Raw genomic sequence first — 21323 nt, forward strand, 5'->3', positions numbered from 1 at the left:
CACTGGCAAAGTGACTCACTTCAGGGTTCAATCTTCATTGAGGCCGAAGGCCAACGTGTTAAGAACAGTAACCGGGACTTGGTTACCAAGGCTTACTGCACTTTCCACATCACCAATGATTTACCAGGACAATTATCTTCAACATATCAAAACACAATAGACAAGGACAAAATGCTTAAACCATGCATCCAGTTATTGCAATGCTCAGGACTTTCATATTTAGAATGAAGGCTCCATAGCTACTGCATATAACAAAGCTGTAAACAAAAGGTGCAGAAGGTAATGTGGGAACTTGCATAGCATTGTTATTAATTAGTCCGCTACCTTATAATAGAAGAATGTACAAAATGTTCTGCAGCAGAATCCAGCTGACACCTGGACGTTCATATACCACACCCTTTCCTTTGGCAACACTGACAAAACTTCTGGCATTCAACAAAGCTTGGTAATTACAGAGTGGTAGCTGAAAATGCTACATACACACTTGCAAAAGAAAATCAGATGTGTGAATTGCTCAGCCTATTTTCTCTGTTAAAATAAACAATCATGGATCCATCAGGAGATGCAACTGAAAAGAGAAGTGCAGGGAGAGTAACATATTGCAACTCAGAGCTGGTGTGGGACACTGCATCTTCCACATGTGGGCTCTATACCAAGAGCTCAGTGATCATGTAACTGCTGATCGCTCTGCTCATGGTCTTTTCCCTGCAGTGAGCGGTCACTGGACCCAGCAGGAATCCACCCCTTCAGAGCTCACGGGAGGGACAGACGGGGAGGGGCTGGACACAGCTGGCTGTACCTCTCTAATCAGGCTGCTGGGGTAGATCCCGACAACATTGCCAGGGTCCTGCCTGGCTGTGGCACGGATCTGTGCGGTCAGCAGATAGCAGGCGCTCACCATAGGACACAGGGGTGCATTAGCAAATGTATTAATGCGGCTCAAAAGGACAAAGCCAAAACAAGATTTGGCTTTACTCTTTGAAGTCCTTAGGAAAACAGCACAAATGAAGTTAAAAGACACCCACTGACTTTGCCTGCAATGTATAATGTCCATAAAATAATCAGGTTTGATGTTAAATGTTTAGCCAAGAGCCCAACTCTCTACCTAATCAGTGAGTCTAGCCAGTTAAGAGATCTGTGACACACACACAAGAACAACAACTAAATGTATATATGAGAAAATAAAAAGGGGGTGGGGGGGGGGGGTATCCAACCACCATAACACAATGCTAACACTAGATTAGATGCAATGGACCGCCCAATTTGTTCCAGTTTTTATAAAAGAGCTGCAATGTTTAGAACAAAAAAAATTAAAAGAGTGAGCCTATTCACTTCAACAAAACTCTTCCTATAATATTGTATGCGCATTTAATATATTTATGAATGCCATTTACTTTCAAAAGCCTCCCTTGTGTAGGCATCCAAGCCCGAGACTGCTGTTGGGCCCCCCTATCTTGGATCTGATGTCAGCAGCCCCAGTAGACTCAGAGCAGACACAAACCATATTCTACGGTATTTGCCTTTGCTCCTCCCCTGGCTGCTACATAAAAAAGGTTATGTAGGGAGGGGCAGATGAGCTGGGCCAGCACAGATAGTAATTAGACAGACAGACACTCTCAGAAGAGTAGATTGTGTGGATGTTGCTGAAGGGAGAGAGAACTGTGGCTGTGCTAGGAAATGGTCTCTCCTGGAATAGTCACATTTCCTACCAAGTTCAAAGGCACACTGCAAGTGAATATAAAAAAAAAAAAAAAAAGTTTATGGAAAGGAATACCACTGAAAATAAGCATTTGAAATATTTGATGTTTGTGCTTTTACCTGCAATTTTTAAGTTCTGAGACCGGGTGTCTTTAATATGCCAGATTACAAGGCTAAGAACTGTGAACCATGAATGCATTGAATAATAGTACAAACAAAAGGTATGAAGTGGTAAACAGGAAAGAGCTTTCAACAGTTCAGAACAATCAGATAAATAAAAGTAAATTTCAGATTGACTGAAATGGGTTGCTACCCATCACCGTTCCCTCATCAATGTTTGGCTAAGCCAATGGGGTACTTTAGAGAAACCACAGATAGCTCATTTGTTGGGGTTAGAGCAGCAGAATTGGAAGAGCCACAAATCGTGTTCTTGTCAGATAATTAGCCAAAGATACTGGCAGTGCATTCGGAAGTGTGTGTGGTCTCTAATTTTGTATTGTAAAATGTGACCTTCTGCATCATGCCTTGGTACCTCGTTTGGAATCTGTATTTCATATTCAATGCTGTATAATCTGTTGTCCCTTTGTAAAAGGTAATAATAATAATAAAGTGAATTACTACCACAAAGATGAAGCTTGGCAAACTTTGGATGTCACATGATCTAGTTTGCTATAAAATAGACATACCAAGAAAAAACAAGATTCTGATCACTGCACACTTGTGTGACAGCTAAAGTGTGGTCCCCTTTTTCCCTATTCTGAGCCATGTGAAGGGCAGCATATACTAGCTTTCATCTGACATCACACCAAATTATATCTGAAGTAAGCACATCTATAGAGTGGAATGAAGATGGGGGTACCTCCCTAGGGGGATGAACAATCCTGTAGCACTCCTTACCGGAAATCCCAGAAAAGTTAAATGTGTGCTCGAAATGACAGCGGATGGCGCCACACACAGAAACAACTTTGAACGTAGATGTCACCAGCACGACAAAAACACATGGGTCAGTGCAAATCTATTTAATGATATGTCACACGGAACATCAAGCGCCTTCGGGGCCACACCGGGTCTCCTTCATCGGGCTCAAGAGTAGACAGTCTACTGTAGACAGGCACATGACCACAGCAAGCAATGTGCCCTACTCAATGAGATGAACTAACAGAATTGCAATATCCAAATAAAATTTAATAAACGCATGAATGTAAATGACAATGTGCTGCTCCGCAGGTCACACTGATATTTCCGTGAACATTAAGAGGACCTGAGTCTCCACGTGCTTTCATATGTGCCTAATGGACTCAAGCTGCATTAGCAACCCATCAGTGTCATCAGCTAGATTACCTACCCATCTGAGATTTCAGCTATACATCACTCCCTTGCCTCTCTGGCTGACCACTCTGGTTGTGTTCCCTTTTTAGTTAAAATAAATTAAAAATTCTAGCAGAGGGCGTGAGCCACCCCCTCACCACCTCCGCAATGGCAGGTGGATGAAGAAGCTGGTTATGGAGATCTTTTCATCAGCATCTATGAAGATTGAGATCAGTGCAGGCTGCACTAGGATTTAAGTACGTGAACATTACCAGCTGCAACAAAACCTCGGTGAAAACACCTAAAAAAACAAAATAACTAATGTGTTGCGCTAAGCTCCAGATTATCCTTACATGAAAAAAATATTTTAACAAATGTATCCAACTGTTCTGAGTTTCGTGTTCTGACATAAATACTGAATATTTTAAACTTCAATCAAAAAACCTTAGACCGTGTAAACATAAAATCAAACAAATCCTTTTGTAATATACATAATAACATTGACAGGGGTGTGGAAGTTTTTGAAAAAACTACTTGTCCAAGGGCTAAAGCAGGGGCCAAATCTACTTGTCCTTCATAACAATCTACTTGTCCCAATAAAAAAAAAAATAGTTTTAATTAAAACTAGGGATGCACCAATACTGGTTTTTGGGTATAGAGTACCGATATTTTGCTTTCGATACTCACTGAGTATCGGTGCTTCCGTTTCCATGGAGCAGGCTTCCCGGCAATCAGGAAGCCATGCAGTGGGTAATGAGATGCTACCCGGCTTCCTGACTGCCAGGGAAGCCGACTCCATGTTGTTTGGCCGGCTTGATTGTGAATGGCTTGGAAGCCGGTTTCCCGGCCAATCAGCATCGAGCCAGCTTCCTGGCCAATCAGAAAACCGGGCGGCGAGTAATGACCTGATTGGCCAGGAAGCCGGCTCGATGCTGATTGGCTGGGAACCAGCTTCCCAGCCAATCAGCAAGGAGCTGGCTTCCTGGCCAAACTGGGAGACGGGTCATTAGTCGCTAACCCGCTTCCTGATTGCACGGAAGCTGGCTCCATGTTCCCCTCCGGCATTGCCGGTCAGAGGAAGTCTTCCTCTGACCAGAAGTTCAGGTATTGGAGAAGATATCGAGCATTTGGGTGAGTACAAGTACTTGCCCAAATACTCTGTATCTGTGCATCCCTAATCAAAACTGTATTGGTCTGTGCTAAATAGCGCTTCTCAGTGGTCAGCGTGGTCCCCAGACCACGCTGACCAAGGAGTGCTTGCAATTTGCGAGCGAAATTCAAAATGCATAGGGCAGGACTGCGCTGGACAGTACGGGGTAAGGGCAGTACACGTGTACCGGCGGAGTGTAAGGACTGTTTGCCGAAAGGTAAGTATAGCTCGTAAGTAAATGTAGCTCGTAAGTAAATGATCGGGTAATTCCATTTTCCCATATTACCTGGGAAAGTGAACTTGCCCACCCCCCCAACACAGAACTGATGTTCTGTGCAGTTCCTGACTGCTGAGACAGGTGGCGCTGGGATCACAGCGCACCCTGTCTCAGTGATAACACAGAGCAGACGAAAAACCTCCGTTTTTCGTCTGCTCTATGGTGAGCTCATGTTCCGTGTTTCGGGTCCGCTAGAGGAGCGGGGACCCCGAAAACCACGGGGGGGCGGTGTGGACAGAATCGCCGCCTCTTGTTTCATACAAGTGATCAGATCACTTGAAAACGAGCGGCGGCTCCACACTGTACACTTCTTAGCTCTGCCTGTCCGGAGCGGGACTAAGTGTGCAAAAAAACTACTCGCCCGGTGCCCGAAACTGCATGTCCCAGGCGTCGGGCGATAGGAATTCCACACCCGATTGATAATAGTCCAAATAAATCTGTGATTTCAATTGTGTGTTTCCACAGAGTGATCAAATTTCCCACGGAGGGGGGGTGGGGCAGCGAAAGGTGTAGTCAATATTATCATATAGCGATATTCAATTTATACTCTTCTGATCTTTCTTGCACAATCTCATCACAGATTTTTTGATCTGCTCTTTATACTCAGTGATATCCTCCCGCAGGATTTCAGAGGAAACCAAAAAAGAGGGGCTTCCATTGCGCAGTATGTTAAAAAAGTGGTTTTATTAAAGTAAAAATGCACTTACAAGCAGTATGCATGGAAACAGCTTTGCGATGCTCAAAGCACGGGAAACAGCGATAAGACTCTTCCCTCCTAGGTTTAACGTGCTTGGAGCGTTGCAAAGCTGTTTCAGTGCATACTGTTAATAAAACCACTTTAACATACTGCGCAATGGAAGACCTCTTTTATGTTTCCTCCGAAATCCTGCGGGAGGAGATCACGGAGTATAAAGAGGAGATTAACAGCAAGAAAAAAATTGGTAATAAGAAAATTGGACCCTGCTAGAGGTGCCCATAGACGAACAGAGGAGAGGAATTAGTTGGAGGAAGCCGCTCACGATCTACATCTGACTATGAAAGCAAGATCTAGTAAATATCTGGTGAGTGCAACATAGAGCACATTTAGGATCATTGTGCAAGAAAGATAAGATCAGAAGAGTAACGGATAAACTGAATATCGCTGTGTGATAATATTTACTACCCCTTTCGCTGTTCCCTAATCTCATGTGTGGGAAATTTTATCATTCTGTGAAAACGCAAAATTGAAAATCACAGATTTATTTGGACTATTATTATCAATGTTATTATGTATATAACAAAAGGATTTGTTTGATTTATGTTTACACGGTCTACACAGGCTGTCAAGAAGTAACGCACAGGCAGTAAAAAGACAAAAACAAGAAATAAAAAACAAAGCAGTAAATCATTTGTGAATACCAACATGAAAAGGTGCATTTGTGCCAATCATTTGATACATTCACAATCCAGTCTATCAAACTAAACGGAAGGAGAGCATCACAGTCAAGGTTGCCAAATGGTTTCCAAGGAATGTAGGAGCAGTGAATAGAAATATATACAACAAACATGGCTTTGCTTGACTTCCCTACATTTGCTAATGCACAGCAATTTGCAGGGGGTCTAAGCAGAATAAAGTAATGTTATGAGAGAAAAAGCAATGTAAATGTCTGGTTTCAAATGCTGCATTTTTGTAAAGTTAAACAAAATAACCTGTATATCATCAAGTATCTATTGCAGTAAAATGGAACCGTTTTCTTTGCTTACAATGCATTTGTTCAAAGATGTTTTGGATGTCAAATGAAATCAGAAGCCCATTTCAATCCCATAAGAGGTTTTGTCTCTCAATACCCCTCAAGCCAAAGTGAGAAGCTCATTTTTGTACGGAGTCTTGGAGACTAGCCTTGAATTCAGATATAAAAGTGATAGTAGAACACCATTATACTGAACAGATAAGTGTCTGGTTATTGTGAAATGCGACATTAAACAGGTTGTTAGAGTAAGGCAAATAGCAATGTTCAAAAGAAAATTGCACTAACCCACTGCAACAAATCAAAATGCATCTTTGACCAATCTAACTCCAGTGAAGTGTAGTTTATTTGGTTTCTAGAGTGTACTGCATTCTACACATCAGCACTGCCCTTTGTACCATTTTACTTAAATAAGTCTGCATGTGTTATCTGAAATGGGGACATGCATAAGAGGCAGCCTATATGTAGCAGTCACAAACAATGGTCTTAACCTTTTGTAATCAAAGCAGCATTACCCATAAATGTGGCAGGAGCTAGGATGCCAAAAAGCGCGAGAAATTACTGCTTGTGCTGTAACTTTGACTGGCTTTTGTTACAAAACGTATGCATATGTCTATGTAAAACCACCTTCTGACTCCTGGGAAGAACCATTTTGGTTCCCAATGTCTATAGTCTTCTTCATATAAGCATTTTCTGTGGCTGCACGTGCAAAATAAGCAACAATGCCTTAAGTACATTTAGCAGCCTCAAATGGAAATCAACAATAATTTGCTCAGGAACTGCCAATGCCTTATATTTTAATCTTACAACAATTATAATCTTTCACCTGAATTTTTCAACTGATTCTTGCCTTATAAAGGATTATTAGGATTTAGGAAGCTCATATAAAATAGTAAAACGGTAAGAAAACTAGAACAACATTTTTAGCAAGCAGTTCTACTTATGTGCATTAGCAGTAAAACTTGCCTAAAAGTTTTTCCTTGCATATTTACATTATCAATTAACACCAAGTCACACATCCAGACCATGCTCCCATTAGTGACTAGCGTCAGAAAAATATACAGAGGCACATGCCGAAAATAAAATGTCATCATTTCTAACCCAGAGCAATCATTTGTTTTCTAGATCTACCAAAAATGTAGCTGAACAAGAGGGATCATTGCATTGCACAAGACTATTAGAATAACAGCAAGGCCTAGAAAGAGGTCATACGGACTCTACCAGACCCGGTGATGAGGTTTCCAAGTCCTTGGTGTACTTGAGCCTGAATTGGGCCATATTCTACCTGCTCCCCATCCACAGTAAGGATTCCCTTTTCCGTGAGAGGCTCTAAACGGAATGCTCGAACAGGAACATGCACAAGGTATGGACATTCCATTCCAACATGTGTCCCCTTTTCCATGGCCAAAAAGAGACGAACAAGGGCTGTCCGAGAGATTCCCGCCTTAACAAACAATAAGTGAATCAGTCCATCATCAAAGTAGGAAAATGGTGCTGTGAATAAGTCAGCCCCAAGGTGAGTCTGATAAATACCCAGCACTAGAACAAAGTCTCCTTCCACAGTAACCCAGGACTTGGGCAAAGGTTGGCCCAAAGAAGGCAGATGATCATCCTTGGGTCCATTTACCTGGTTGCGTGTAGGACGGTCTACATCATTTTGCAGCACTTGATCGTGCTCAGACAGGTCATTAGGCACGGAGTCAAACTTGAACTTAGAGGAGTGCAATGCTGTTGGAGAGCCAGGAGAGGGTGAAGTCTCAAAGCTTGGTAGCTCACTGGTGTCGAGTGTAGCAGAGTTTCGCTCATACATAATATTACGCTCCTCACAAAGACCAATATCAGAAATAGTACGGTGCAGTTGGGAACGCTGCAAAGGAGCAAGGCTCCCATTGGGAGATAAGGTGATACTCCTGCAAATGGGACGGTGAGCATCCAATACAGGCAGATAAGAAAGGCGGCCTCTGTAAGTGCGCAAAGAAGCAACTCTTACCATGGTCCCTACAGTGAAGCGGGCAGAGCCCATGTGTCTGTATTTTTCACTTTCTATGTCCACATCAGAGATGAAACCCCAAGCAATAGTCAGGAAAGAAAAACAGCGAGTACCAGAGCAAGTAGTGACAGACACGAGGTCCATAGGCATAACAGTACCACGGCACAGCAGCAAGATACAGTTAAGTAGCAGCTCTGATCCCATTGCCTGCTCAAACCTAAAAGAAAAAAAAAAATGAAATAAAAATCACAGAACATGTCAAACTACAAAATCTTCAGCTAGAAAAGCATTTCAAATAATTAGGAATTTCAAATAATATTATTCTTATTATTAATAATTACTAAAACCACTGACCATTTTTTGTAAGTCCAGTACAAAAACCACAACCTTAAAGCAAGCATGCCCCTGGCAGAGATGCTAACCATATAGACACTGGTACCACTTTTCTCAGAACCCATCGTTGCAGGTGGCGGGTGTGATCCGCAGTATTAGACTTCCTAGATTTACCAGTGTTGGCACTGAAGACTTACTTGAATGTTCCAAACAATGCAGTGTGTCTCTTAACAGGTTGAGGCTCTGCACTGTTTTGTGAGATGAGCAGGAGGTGACCCTCAGCACTGACTAATACAATAGCAAGTATCTGAATAAGGCACGAATCCAGATTTTGGAAGGACCTGCTGCAAAGGCTTTCCAAATAAGTCAAGATGTCCAGCGTTCATCTAGAAAGTTAAATCTAGTAGACGCATTTGTAGTTTTTGTGAGCCATCTTTAACCGGTGTTAGAGACTACGCTGTTCTGAGAACTGTTATCTCATGCTTGTTTGAAAACAGACATGTCAATGTGCTAATTGACACACCTCTTTTACAATGTCACCTTCTGCTAACTGGCAACCTAATATGATTCACTATTACAGCTTTGTTTGCAGTTGTGATTTAGTCACTTGTGCTGCAAGATTAATCAAAGCCAGTGACTTTACTAGGGAATGGAGAGGATCAGAATCACAGTCACAGAGATTCCACTTTTAAAAACCCTAGTTGCAGCTCCCATATATTTCCATCTTCAGACAGCAAAAACTAGCGGAGGAAGATCCCTTTGTCACTTGCAACTAGGTGCACTAGTGGAAGGGCTTACATAAAGCTGAACTGGTGGGGACAAGAGCACATAGCGCACATAACTCTCCACCTAAGTGTGCCATCATTCAGTCCTTCAGCTTTCACTCTTGCCACATAAAACAAAAAATTGTGATAATAAAAAAGGTGCCCAACGGTCCTTAGTTAGGTAACTCCCAATGTGGCACAGCTCTGGACCTGGAAAGCACTTCATGGCTAAGGAACACAGTACACTCAGATCTGGAAAGCATCACAATGCAGAACCCAGTACCCTAAGACACATTTGCCTCTAAAGTCATTTCTGATCCAAACAGCTGCATATAGAGACTAGCTCAAGCAGCTTCAAACACAGAATAACGGCCAAAAAATTTTCAGCAGAGAAAAGATGTTTATCCTCCAAAGACATTAGCTAACAATTCTTGGACTGGGAAGGGTTATACTAGCTGGTCACTTATTTATTTGACTGTCCCACTCCTCCATAGGTGGCAGTATAACCCAAATGTCTATGAATCCGCCTCACTTTATATCAAATATAGTCAAAATGAAGCCCAGAGTGAATTTCAGAAATGTACCTTATGATTTTAACACTTTGTACTCTTAGATATGTATATATCTTTATCAGCAAATAAAAAAAAGGTGTCTTTAGTAACAGGGTTTACTCCCCAACACAATCTCCGATTTCCATTCCTTCTGCCTCTTCCATTACTCATTTTGATTCCTGTGTGGACAAGCTCATTATTGCTGCTGCAAGAAGTTTTTCTTACCCTGCATTGTAGTTAATAGCTCCAGCCAAGGCATTTCCTGAGCCACAAGGCAGAATCCCAATAGGCATCTTTATTGCATCTTCCCAATCAGGGCGTTCCATCAAACCATTAATAACCTGAGCAGAATATACAATGACATTAGTGAGGAAATTAGGACAGCTGCATTACCCTTGCTAGAATACATTTAGCACACTGTATTAAGAGAGTTTGCAGTACATTGTGTTAAGATAGTTTGTAGAATTAACACAATAAAAAACTCAATTAAGCTTTTATTTAAAAAAAGAACACACAATCCATAGTAGAGAATCAGAACTCAATGTGACTGTTTAACTAAGCTCGAACAAACTGAGTATTATTAAAATACTAAGTAAAAGTTGAATAGACCAAAAGGTTCCCAACCAGTTGTACATCTAACAGTTTTAGGGGGGTATTGAACCTGATTAAATGTATTATATCTGTAGAGAGTTTCAGAAAATGATATATAATAAGGACCAAGAGAAGTATTCAAAGTTTCTAAAAGAGCATAAAGCATTTGCACAGTTAAGGATAGGTTCACACCTTCACTACAAGACACCCAAACACGCGTCCTGGGACCACGCGATCGTGTGCTAGTGCACACAGTGATTGCCGTGGGCCCCCATTGATTTCAATGGAGTGAAATCAGCGCAGCAATCGCAAAACAAAAACCCAAACAGGCCGAACGCACTGGAACACGGACTTTGATGTGAACCGGCCCTAAATCGGTTGTATACTTGGATGCCCACCGCTGAAAAGTAAGGCATCTGATCTGCCGGTGTATGATCAGCTTTAGTCTATCAAGATGAAAAGAAAAAAAATACACCCTTCTGTGTTATTACAGAAAAGAAGCTAAATTAGGCATTTTCCATTAGGGGTCAGCAGCTGCCAAGGTTTTTCTATTACTAAAAATATAAATTGCTTGGTAGTCTCTAGGTCAGGGGTGGCCAAAAGGTCGATTGCGATCTACCAGTCTTCCCTGGATCCTCGCTGCTCTCCCCCATCTGTATGCATCCGCTATCACAGAAGTAAGGCCGAGCAGGAGAGGGAGAGATCTGACAGCCGGCTCTCTCTGCCCACTGCACTCCCTTCTCTGCTGTCCCCGCGGCTGCAGTGCTTAGTTTACTTCTCGGATCCCCTGCCGCCTCTGCGAGGAGAGCAGCGGGGATCCAAAGAAGAAGCTGAGCCCCCCTGTGTGCGTGGCCGAGCGGCGGAGGACTATGTGTCCCCAGTTTTGAATGAACAGGATGTGATTTACATTACTTCCTGTTCATTCATGAGTTTCTCAATGGGGAGTAGCACTCTGTACAGAGGCACCTCCCCATTCAGAAACTGGATGATAGTAAAATAGTTTCTGAATGAATGGGAAGCCTCTGTGCTTTCCATTAATTTAGAACAGAGGCTGCAGAAAAAGAAATTGAGGACTTTGTGTTCTCAATTTATTTTTCTATTTTAAAGGGGAAATATCAGGGGGCTGTTTAGACCCAATATTTCCCCGAAACATTGACTTCAATGCACAGACCTGCACTCGGGCGGGAAGGGGGCATGTGTTTTTTCATTGGTAGATCTCATTCAGCTCGTCATTTAAAAAGTAGATCTCCAGACAAAAAATTGTGGGCGCCCCTGCTCTAGGTCATGGACCTAGAGCCAGCATGCAGCCTGTGAAGCCATGACTTCTGATCTGGTTACATGTTCAGTCAGTGACCTGGAAATTATTGAAGCTAGAGGATCTGCATGACAGCCAGTGTTTCACAAGCATAGCAACAATTATATATAAAACCCCATTAAACATAAAAAACATATATAACAAAGGGTTCCCAGGCAGTTAAAAACAAAAAGAATGAAATGTGGTGGGAAGTGCCTTTCATTGTCTGAACTACAGTATTAAAAAAAAAAAACAGCAAAGAAATTAAATATTCACAAACTTCCAAACATTCTGTTCCCACACAACAGCGAATCTACATGTGCAGTGTAGGATCTTTCCTGTCCCTTCTGGTACAGCGTGGGAGTAGTTCTCTAATTTGCCTTCAATGTAAAAGAAGCGTTTCAGTGCTGTGGTAATATTAGAACAGTAAAAGGAAGAGCCTGCCAATGCAAAAAATAGTAGGCAAAGTCTACAGACATTCAGAATAAACACTAACATAAGGGGAGACCATCATTTGACCCACCACAAAAAGGCTTACAACTTCATAGTCCAGATCCACCTGTTTTCTATGGGACCCTCAAACCAACTCTGCCTTTTAAAAGGAAAACAATTCTACTTCACTAAAACAGTGATTAGAAAAAATGTTGTTACACAGCCCTTTTATAATATTTAAAATGACCTTTTCATTTCAATCGGCAGTTTCCAGGATTTTGTAAAACTGCCAAAAAAATGCTGTTGCTTCCTTGAAAGCGGCAACTTTGGCTTCTGTGGGCTCCTTAACTTTAAAATGACAAATAACAAGCAGGCTGCAGCTCGAATGGAGCTCCACTTCACTTTCATAAGGTGGAGATATATGCACACAAAAAAAAAGTGTTTTTTATTCAAAAGGAAGCTACCTCAGCATTTAAATGTAAACTTAGATATTACCTCAAACAGGAGCCCATCTCCAGAAATAACAACAATGCCATCCCACTCCTCCAGATTGATAGTCTGTATCAGCTCTCGAGCATGGTTTTGTCTCTCTGGAAGGAAGGTTAAGACAGAAGAGATATAGTTAATCAAATGGTGATAACAATGAGTGCTGAGGAAGAACACACATTATGAATTGTATAAAATCGCACCTGTTTGTACGAGGTTGTAGCTGATATCTGCTTCCGTGATTAGAGGCAGAATGTGTGTGTGACACTGCTGCAGAGCATTGCCACGTCCACCACAAGGATTCAGTATTAGCATTAATCGCCGGGCCCTGGGCTGGAGATCTGGAGTAATCTCTAAATGAAAAAATGGCATCATTAATCACCTTATATAAAACAGAAGAGCTGTAAATAATCTTTAAGCATTTCCTTTCATTGCTCTGCTGTGTTTTGGTGTTATTGGGGCACATTAAAAAACGATTCAACAGGGGTAGGTCTTCTTCGTAAATTAGCATTTGCGGGAACGTAAAAATTTGGCCCAGGACTATGGTCTGTAATTACCGATTTTACTAAATGCAGCTGTCAAATGAGAAGCAAGAAACACTAAATGGGCAGGACTGGGATGGGCCACATTGTTCTGTGTAGTAATAGTCACTGTCCCTTAAAATGGTCAAACACTACTGACTCGGATGAAATTGGACTAGTGTATGGCCTTGTCAGGACTCCCTCTGTTTAGCAAAAGTCGATTTTATTTAAAAACAGACTTTTGTCAAAGGAGCTGGTACAAAAAAAAAAAAAAAACCCTCGACCTGGTTGGCTGTAGTCACTGTTCAGGTATTCTGACAGCCACACACATGCTCCGGTCAGAATACAATAGATGGGGGAACAGAGTTGAAACAGTGTTACGGCCAGCTTTGGGCAGATGTAAAAGGAAAATTACTTTTTAATGAAAGACAATATAAAGAGAAAAGCAAAATATTGTTGTTATAAAATGATCAATTTTATATGACACTTAAAAAGGTTTGTGGGCTCATATGCATAGTACACATGGCACTTGTGCTGGCTGAGTTATCATCACTACCTCACTTGGGGAGTCACTGACCAGAATACAGGTGTAGGTGCTGTGGTGCCACATTGCAAATTGGGCACCGCAGATACAATCCTTTGGATATGAAACAACGCAAAAGCCTAAGTGTGTGTGTGTGTGTGAGAGAGATAGATAGATAGATATATCTCACACACACACACACACACACACACACACACACACACACACAGGGCTGTAGCTACCATGGGGTGAGTGAGGCACTCCTCAGGCACAGCTGAGAGGGGGCTGCGTTTCTAAACACACACACAACCACAACATTCAGTTCCAGCTGCCAAGAAACCGCTTGTGTGTGTGTTAGAAACATTAACTTTTGATGCATTTAGTTATCGGTCAGTATTTTTGTTTTTACCCTGGAGTAAGAATGCTTAGAATATAGTCAAAAAATAATAACAGTGACAGCTATACCAGTACTGTGTGGAGGACAGGTTAGTTTTTGAGCATACTGGATTACTGAAATTTGTCAAACAGGTGATTTTCTATTAGTATGAATATAAAATATACATTTAAAAAGAACCCTGATTGCCTGGATTCATGAAGTAGTGCCACATTCTTTGCATACTGAATGAAGTCATGCAATTTGAAATCAGTTTGCACCCAAAAAAAAAAAAAAAATCAATTTGCTAATCTCTATGCATTTCACTTACATTAGTTTAAAAGGAGCTGAACGCATGATTTCTCAATGCCCCAACACCTGATAAACCCTGGTGATTCCATGTTTGTATTACACATATATTTGTGGTATGAAAGGGCTAGTAAGGTTAATTCAGAAATCGGGAGCTAGTCAGTGTACTCTAGGAACCATCGGGCCAATAACATTGGAAAACAAGAAACGGCTCCAAAACGTGGACACTGGCTCAACATAGAAGAACAAATCACCCGACTACTGGAACTTGTGCAGGCCTGGCTCATGACCAAGTCTATTGTTCCAACAATCCTGACAAATGGAGTCACGTGTGACCTGTGCTTCAGGATATCTTAAGATATATTTGTCAGGAGATATACAAGAAGTAGTCAAAGGAGCAGAATAATGGTAAAGAAACAACGGCAAACAAAGCCAAGATATAATTATCCAGAAAGTACAAATGAGGCGGCAATTAGAGCAAAATATTTCTACAATACAATGCCCCGGAAAAAAGAAACCTCGTAGCATTCATCAAGTGCTTCACAGAGAGACATATGTTTGATGATAGATCCCATTTTAATGAAGGCACAGAAAGCTGACCTCCAGGAAGATATTAAAAATACAAAATGACAGAGATTAGCTCATCAATGAGCTGCTTTTCTTTTCGCTGTCTTGTCATAGGGTAGGGATGGGGAAGGGACCTGTAAGTGAAAGTAAAACTGCAGCAGAGAAAATTCAGGTCCCCTTCCCTACTAGACATAACTGCTGTGTAAATCTCAGAACTAGGATTGACAAATACTACTCCTTGGACAAAAACAACAGCTCTCATCTGTGTATCTAGCTGTTCAACTCTTAATTTTACCACAAATTTCACGATCAAAGCTCTTTCTCCTCATAAATTTCAAGCTGAACTCCTGCTTGGCACACTGCAAGTACATACAGGTGAAACTCGAATAAATTAGAATATCGTGCAAAGTTCATTTATTTCACTAATGCACCTTAAAAGGTGAAACTAATATATGAGAGACTCATTACATGCAAAGCAAGATAATTCAAGCCGTGATTTGTCATCATTGTGATGATTATGGCTTACAGCTCATGAAAACCCCAAGAACCCCAAATCCACAACCTCAAAAAAGTAGATTATTACATGCAATCAATAAAACAAGGATTGTACATAGAACAATATCGGACCTCTGAAAAGTACAAGCATGCATATGTACTCAGTACTTGGTTTGGGCCCCTTTTGCAGCACTTACTGCAATTACTTTTGCACGATATTCTAATTATTCGAGTTTCACCTGTATAAAAGGATTCCTAGCATTACCATGGAGATCATGTAAAAAACAACAAAACCGTGTAGTAGCTACAACGTTCATGAAAACACTACGCGTGCTCTGAATGGCCGCTGTGCTGAACGAGCAACCAGCTGTGTTTTAACCAGCACAGAGCAAACCGCTCAGCCCAGCGGCCGTTTCTATACCTAAAAGACGCTGTAATAAACTGCAGTGGCTGCATCTAATAGAGTGTATTACATGAACCCTGTGGCTCTGCCAGGTATCATTTACATATACTTGCACTGGGCCAAGCTGGACCATTTTAAGCTGGAATTACATTTAGGAAATAGGTTTAAAAAAAAAAAAAAAAACACACCACACAAACAAATAAAATATATAAAAAAGTACGAGCTATATGGCCTCAGATGCACATTTGCACCTCTCCTTAACGCCTAGCCTGCCCTGAGCCAATACAATGTTTTTACAAGCAGCTGTTCTGACATCTTCTAAAAAGGTTATATACACACACACACACACACCAGGTACGTGATGTGAATAAAGAATATTATATTATGTACATATATTTAAACTTCCTGCAAGCACCCAGATTGGCCATTATTTTTATATCCCCTCATTACATACACATCTTCTGCTTCCTGCTTAACAGTGCTCCATTCCATTTGTGCCTCACTCATCTTCTTAGATCACTTCAAGTCTACCAGACCAGATCCGGCTGGCTGCAATTAATAGACTCTCTGTAGTGTATAATGATGAAGCATCCACATTAATCCACACGGATAATTGGAAGTATTGCCCAGGTAATTTTTATTCAAGCCAATAAAAATGTACCAATGTTGCCCAAAATGCAGCACCATACCCGCTCACCCTTTCTTTCCAGCGCCATACATCACACTTCCTCCCCTGTACCGTACACTCACCATTCCTCCCCTACACTGTACATCTGTCAAACCTCTGTAGTAAATCTTGCTCACAGCTATCAGACCGATTTAGTGGTAACATGCTGAAGAGAGGAGTGGCCACACACAATGGGGAATACAATTTTACAGTGCGGCACATGTACTTGACAGCAGATCATGTGACACCATGAAAAGCATTTTGTTTTCACAATAAAGGGTGCAGTGTTTATAAATAAGGTTTATGTTATGTGGACACCTTGAATATAAACAGTGCTTATAAAATCAGGTTTATGTTATGTGGACACCTTGAATATAAACAGTGCTTATAAAATCAGGTTTATGTTATGTGGACACCTTGAATATAAACAGTGCTTACTAAAGTTGTTTTTAAAGGTTATGACTTTTCCTTTGTTTCTTTTTAATTACTTACAAACCAAACAAGAGCTGTTCTGGAACCATCCCAGAAAGGGAAAAGGTTCAAGTCCTCCTGTATCAGCTTGCATCAAGCAGCCTTGTACTTTGGCCTCTTTCCCAGGTGAACAAAGATAAAGATGATACTGACTATAAAGGTAATATAATTGATCACGCAAGATGAAATGGAGACACCAGGAGCCAGTTACAAATGCATATCTTTCTGATTCGGACTGAACGACCTGTTATTTGTTTACATGTAATTGACACAATTGCAGACCTTCACAAGAGAAGCACAAATGGAAGCTTGTCAGTCTAGTGCTTTGCACCATGGTGTTGGGAGTGCTGAGCTTTTGGATTTATTCATTTATTATCCTTCACAATGCATTATTATTTTCTCTAAAAAAGTCACATACATTTAAAAGAAAACAATATGGTGTCCATGAGCCTCAAACTGCCAGATGTACCGCCACAAATATGATTTATTCTTGTGTTAAGGCTTTTCCTCCTCCTGACCGTATCCGTTCAGACACATTTCTAAAAAAAACAACCAAGCATCAATTGTGCAAAGCAGATTCAGTCTACCGTACCTCAAATCAGCATTGTAGTGTGAACAGGGCACCTGTGCAATTTAGTAGTCGTGCATCAGGAACTTGAGATTTCCTGCAGCAGGAATCCCAAATCTGCCGTTTACACGCAGCAGCTGGTACCCGTTCGGGTGACAGCGACTGCATTTGAAAGCACATACAATTACATGCGGTTAGGAATCAATCATCAACCCTGGACGCATTAATCGTGCTAAAAAATTGTATGTGTGAATGTAGCCATGAAGTTGACTTTAGTTCAATAGACACAATGTGAATGAATGAGTAGTCTTGATTTGCCTTTACTTAATCCTATCATAGGCACTAGAAAAAAAAAAAAAATAGCACCATGCAGGGAGAACCATATATATTGTGATCACCTTCATTATGACTGCAAAAGCTTGGAGGAGCCAGGAAGCCAAGTGCATGCATTTCACTGTTAGGGTCCTCAAGTTCCAACAAGTAATGCTGTGTGTGATGCTATGGTCATCTACTCAGAACTTGTTTCAGATGGCCTTTTCAAGTAGTAGTAAACCCTCCTCTTTCAATTACAGTATTAATTAAGGATACACCGATACCGGTATTTCGGTATCGAGCACCGATATTCTTTTTTCCGGTACTCGCCGATACTGAATACCAAGTACCGAAAGTCTCATTCAGAAAGCCAGGTAGCGTGTAATAACTTGCCACCTGGCTTTCTGATTAGCCGGGCAAGAAAGCATGGAGCTGGCTTTCTGGCCAATCAGGAAACCGGGCACTGTGTAATGACGTGGCACCCGGTTTCCTGATTGGCCCGGGAAGTCGGCTCCATGCTCCCTCGTCATGAGGTGACGAGGGAGCATGAAGCCGGCTTCCCGGCCATTCAGAAAGCCGGGCGCCACGTCATTGCATGGCGCCCAGCTTCCTGATTGGTCGAGAAGCTGCTCTTTCAGGAAGCCGGGCAGTGAGTCATCACACGCTGCCCGGCTTTACCCAAATACTCGGCATCAGCACTGATACCAATACTAGTATCGGTATCTGTGCATTCCTAGTATTAATGTCCACCAAGAAACTTGCACAATCATTTTTCTTTTTTTTTTTTTTTATATACAAAATAGGCGCTTTTACAATTTGTTTTGTTTAAAAGCCACTTGCTCAGCTTCTCACTCACCACTGCTTCTCTAAACTTCTGGTTGGAAAAGGCGCACAGTAGACTAAAACAGAAAGGTCACATGACTGAAAGCTTTGGGACCATATGCCCCAGTATTCCAAGTACCATCAAAAGAAAGCGCATGCATACTCACCCTCAGTTTATGCTGGTTCCTTTGGCCACAGCAGCTGGCAGGAAAGCAAAGAAAGTATGAGCTGCTGGGAAGGGGGGGGGAAATAAGATGAACTTGCTATTAAGATGAACTACATGGGCAAAGCACAAGTTCACTTTAAGGATTATATTATGCTACTTTTTTTTTCTCCTTTATCTTTGCTCAAGCAAGAATTGTTTTACAGCTAGTTCTATCTATGAAAGAAACATTACAGAGTACATCACAAGGAATCATGTGCTTGGCACCACAAACAAGACGACCTAAGGCAACTATACTGTGGTCAGCTGTGTAAGCCTTTTTCAGAAACATGAATACAAATCCTGGGCTGCAATCCAGAAGGGCCCACATCAAGGGCAGACTATTCCACTCATCTACGAATTCACATTTCTCAGGACCGAACAATTGTCAGCACACCACACTGGGTCAATATATTCCCAAGACTTGCCCAGTCTAAAGAGGAGGCTATACAGTATTTTCTGAATAAAAATAAAAAACTATTTAGGTTATTGATTTAACAATTACCTAAGAGTCAGTCATTCTTTGCTCGCCGTTTCCCATTTTGAATCATGAAGATTTGTAGAAGCTAACCCCAAAAGCTAATAGGTATCCTAGGAAATAAAATTAGCCTCCCCTACTTAACCACTTCACTAGCAGAGCAATTTAAAAAAAGTTTGCACATGTTCATATCAGAATTTCTGGCTAGAAAACCCGCTTAAAACCTCAAAACAATTGTATATTTTCTAAAGGCAGAGGTCCCGTAGAACAAGACCCCTTTTATATAGGTGGTCCGAGGAGATCCATCTGTCATTTTTTTTTAGGCGGATCTGATCAGAAGCCCAATGTTTGCCTGTGGGCAGGCGGATCTAAACTGACGGTGACATCGGTTTCAAACTGCTCTGATTAGCAAGGAATTTATGCATGGAACCGCTGCTGATCACAACTGACAGGCGGTACCCATAAGTGAAATTTTAAAGCCTTTACCACTCATCAGTGTAAAGTTAACAGCGAGCAATGGCCCTAGAATAGTCTCACTCGAACAACTGCAGCAATATGTAGCATACCCTAATGAACCTGATGAAGCACACATTTTTTGGTTTGCGCGGATTATGAAGTGTGCACATTGTTCGGATCTATACAAGTGCATATGCAGCGCAGCGCTGTATGCTGATCTAAAAACATCCTGAAGCCAGATGTCAAATAAAATATTTAGTACATTACATATTCTGTTAAACTTCTATGTATTCAGAGACACGTATGACACGTATAGCTGCCCCCTGAGAAGGCTACAGTACATCCCCAGTGCCTTCCAGAAGGATCTTGTTTCTAAATTGTGAAACCTCGCGAAATCCTGGGAAAAGGGCTTTTTACAAGCTCATACAAAAAGTGGAAAATTGTATTTAGCTGCAAACAATTTCTTACCCATATCACTAGAGATTGGGACTTCTTGAATCAGGCACTTGATTGCAGTTGCCCACTTCTCAGCAATGGACTGATTTCGCTCATACTCAGAGGCTTCATCCACTCTAAAAGTGCGAACCAACCTTTGGCGTGTGCGTGTGGAGCCCATTGCAACCTTCTTCTTCTTCATCGGATAGGAATAAATACAAAAATAGGCAAAAATTTCATTTGTGCCACTACTCCGTAGAGTATGACATCCCACCATGTCCATAATAGGGAGCACTGTTCGTTGGTCATCTTCAGGTTTGGGCACCAGTCTCTGGATATGGAGCCCTGTTTGGGTCAGACTGAGTGCATAACGAATACCTTTGGATGGGTAGACACCAAACTCTCCATGGAGCAGGGTGTCTGAAGCCTGACGAAATTTGGTGGACATTTTACGTAGGTGGTATAGATGTCGCTAGCTGTGATCTTACCATATAATAAATGACATACAGTGGCACAAGTGCATAAAACTTGGCTCGAAAATGCATAAAGGCAAACTGGAAGAAACATTCAAAAATCCAAAAAAGTGGAGCAAAGACCGCATTTTTCTATCCATCATTTTGTCAAAAAAAGGCAAAGAAGCAGCAAAGCCACCTGATCAAAAGACTGCATATTTTAGTAGTAATATCTGTCTGTGAAACAAGGTACACACTCCAAACAGCCAATATACAGCAGGCTTCCTCTCTTCCAAATGATTAAACTCCAGAGTCAATCTTTATCTGTTGAACAATTTAAGAAAAACGAAATGTTCTTGTTCTGTGGGTGGAAAAAAAAAAAGGATGAAATTGTGACAAAATCAAATTTCATTACTAACGGAATTACATAAAACATCACATTTATATTGAGATAGCATGTACCAGCTGCAGGGTACAATAAATAAAGGCACGCAACAGAAGTGCCCATTTGTTGAACGGCCACTGTGCTGAGCAAGCAAACCTCTGTATTTTAACAGCAGAGGGGGAAGTCCCTCAACACATTTTCTATGGTCAGATGGAAATAGTGCAACAGATTCCTCCATCTACGCTAAACTGTGTGGATGGAGGAATCTCTCCACACCTGAACA

At 41.4% G+C, this 21323-nt stretch overlaps 1 protein-coding gene across 1 annotated transcript; it reads right to left on the reverse strand.

Moving 5' to 3' along the window:
- Positions 1-6963: 6963 nt before the first annotated feature.
- SPHK2 (sphingosine kinase 2) lies at positions 6964-20790 on the reverse strand. Its single transcript, XM_018576517.1, has 5 exons — positions 20237-20790; positions 12805-12954; positions 12611-12705; positions 10024-10139; positions 6964-8367 (listed from the first exon to the last, which is right to left on the reverse strand). Exons 1-5 carry the CDS (start codon positions 20649-20651, stop codon positions 7356-7358), a joined length of 1788 nt encoding a protein of 595 aa, XP_018432019.1. The 5' UTR covers positions 20652-20790; the 3' UTR covers positions 6964-7355.
- Between the last annotated feature and the right edge of the window lie 533 nt (positions 20791-21323).

This window comes from Nanorana parkeri, unplaced genomic scaffold, assembly GCF_000935625.1.
Source record: "Nanorana parkeri isolate BGI_ZX_2015 unplaced genomic scaffold, ASM93562v1 scaffold69, whole genome shotgun sequence".
Classification (NCBI taxonomy): domain Eukaryota; kingdom Metazoa; phylum Chordata; class Amphibia; order Anura; family Dicroglossidae; genus Nanorana; species Nanorana parkeri.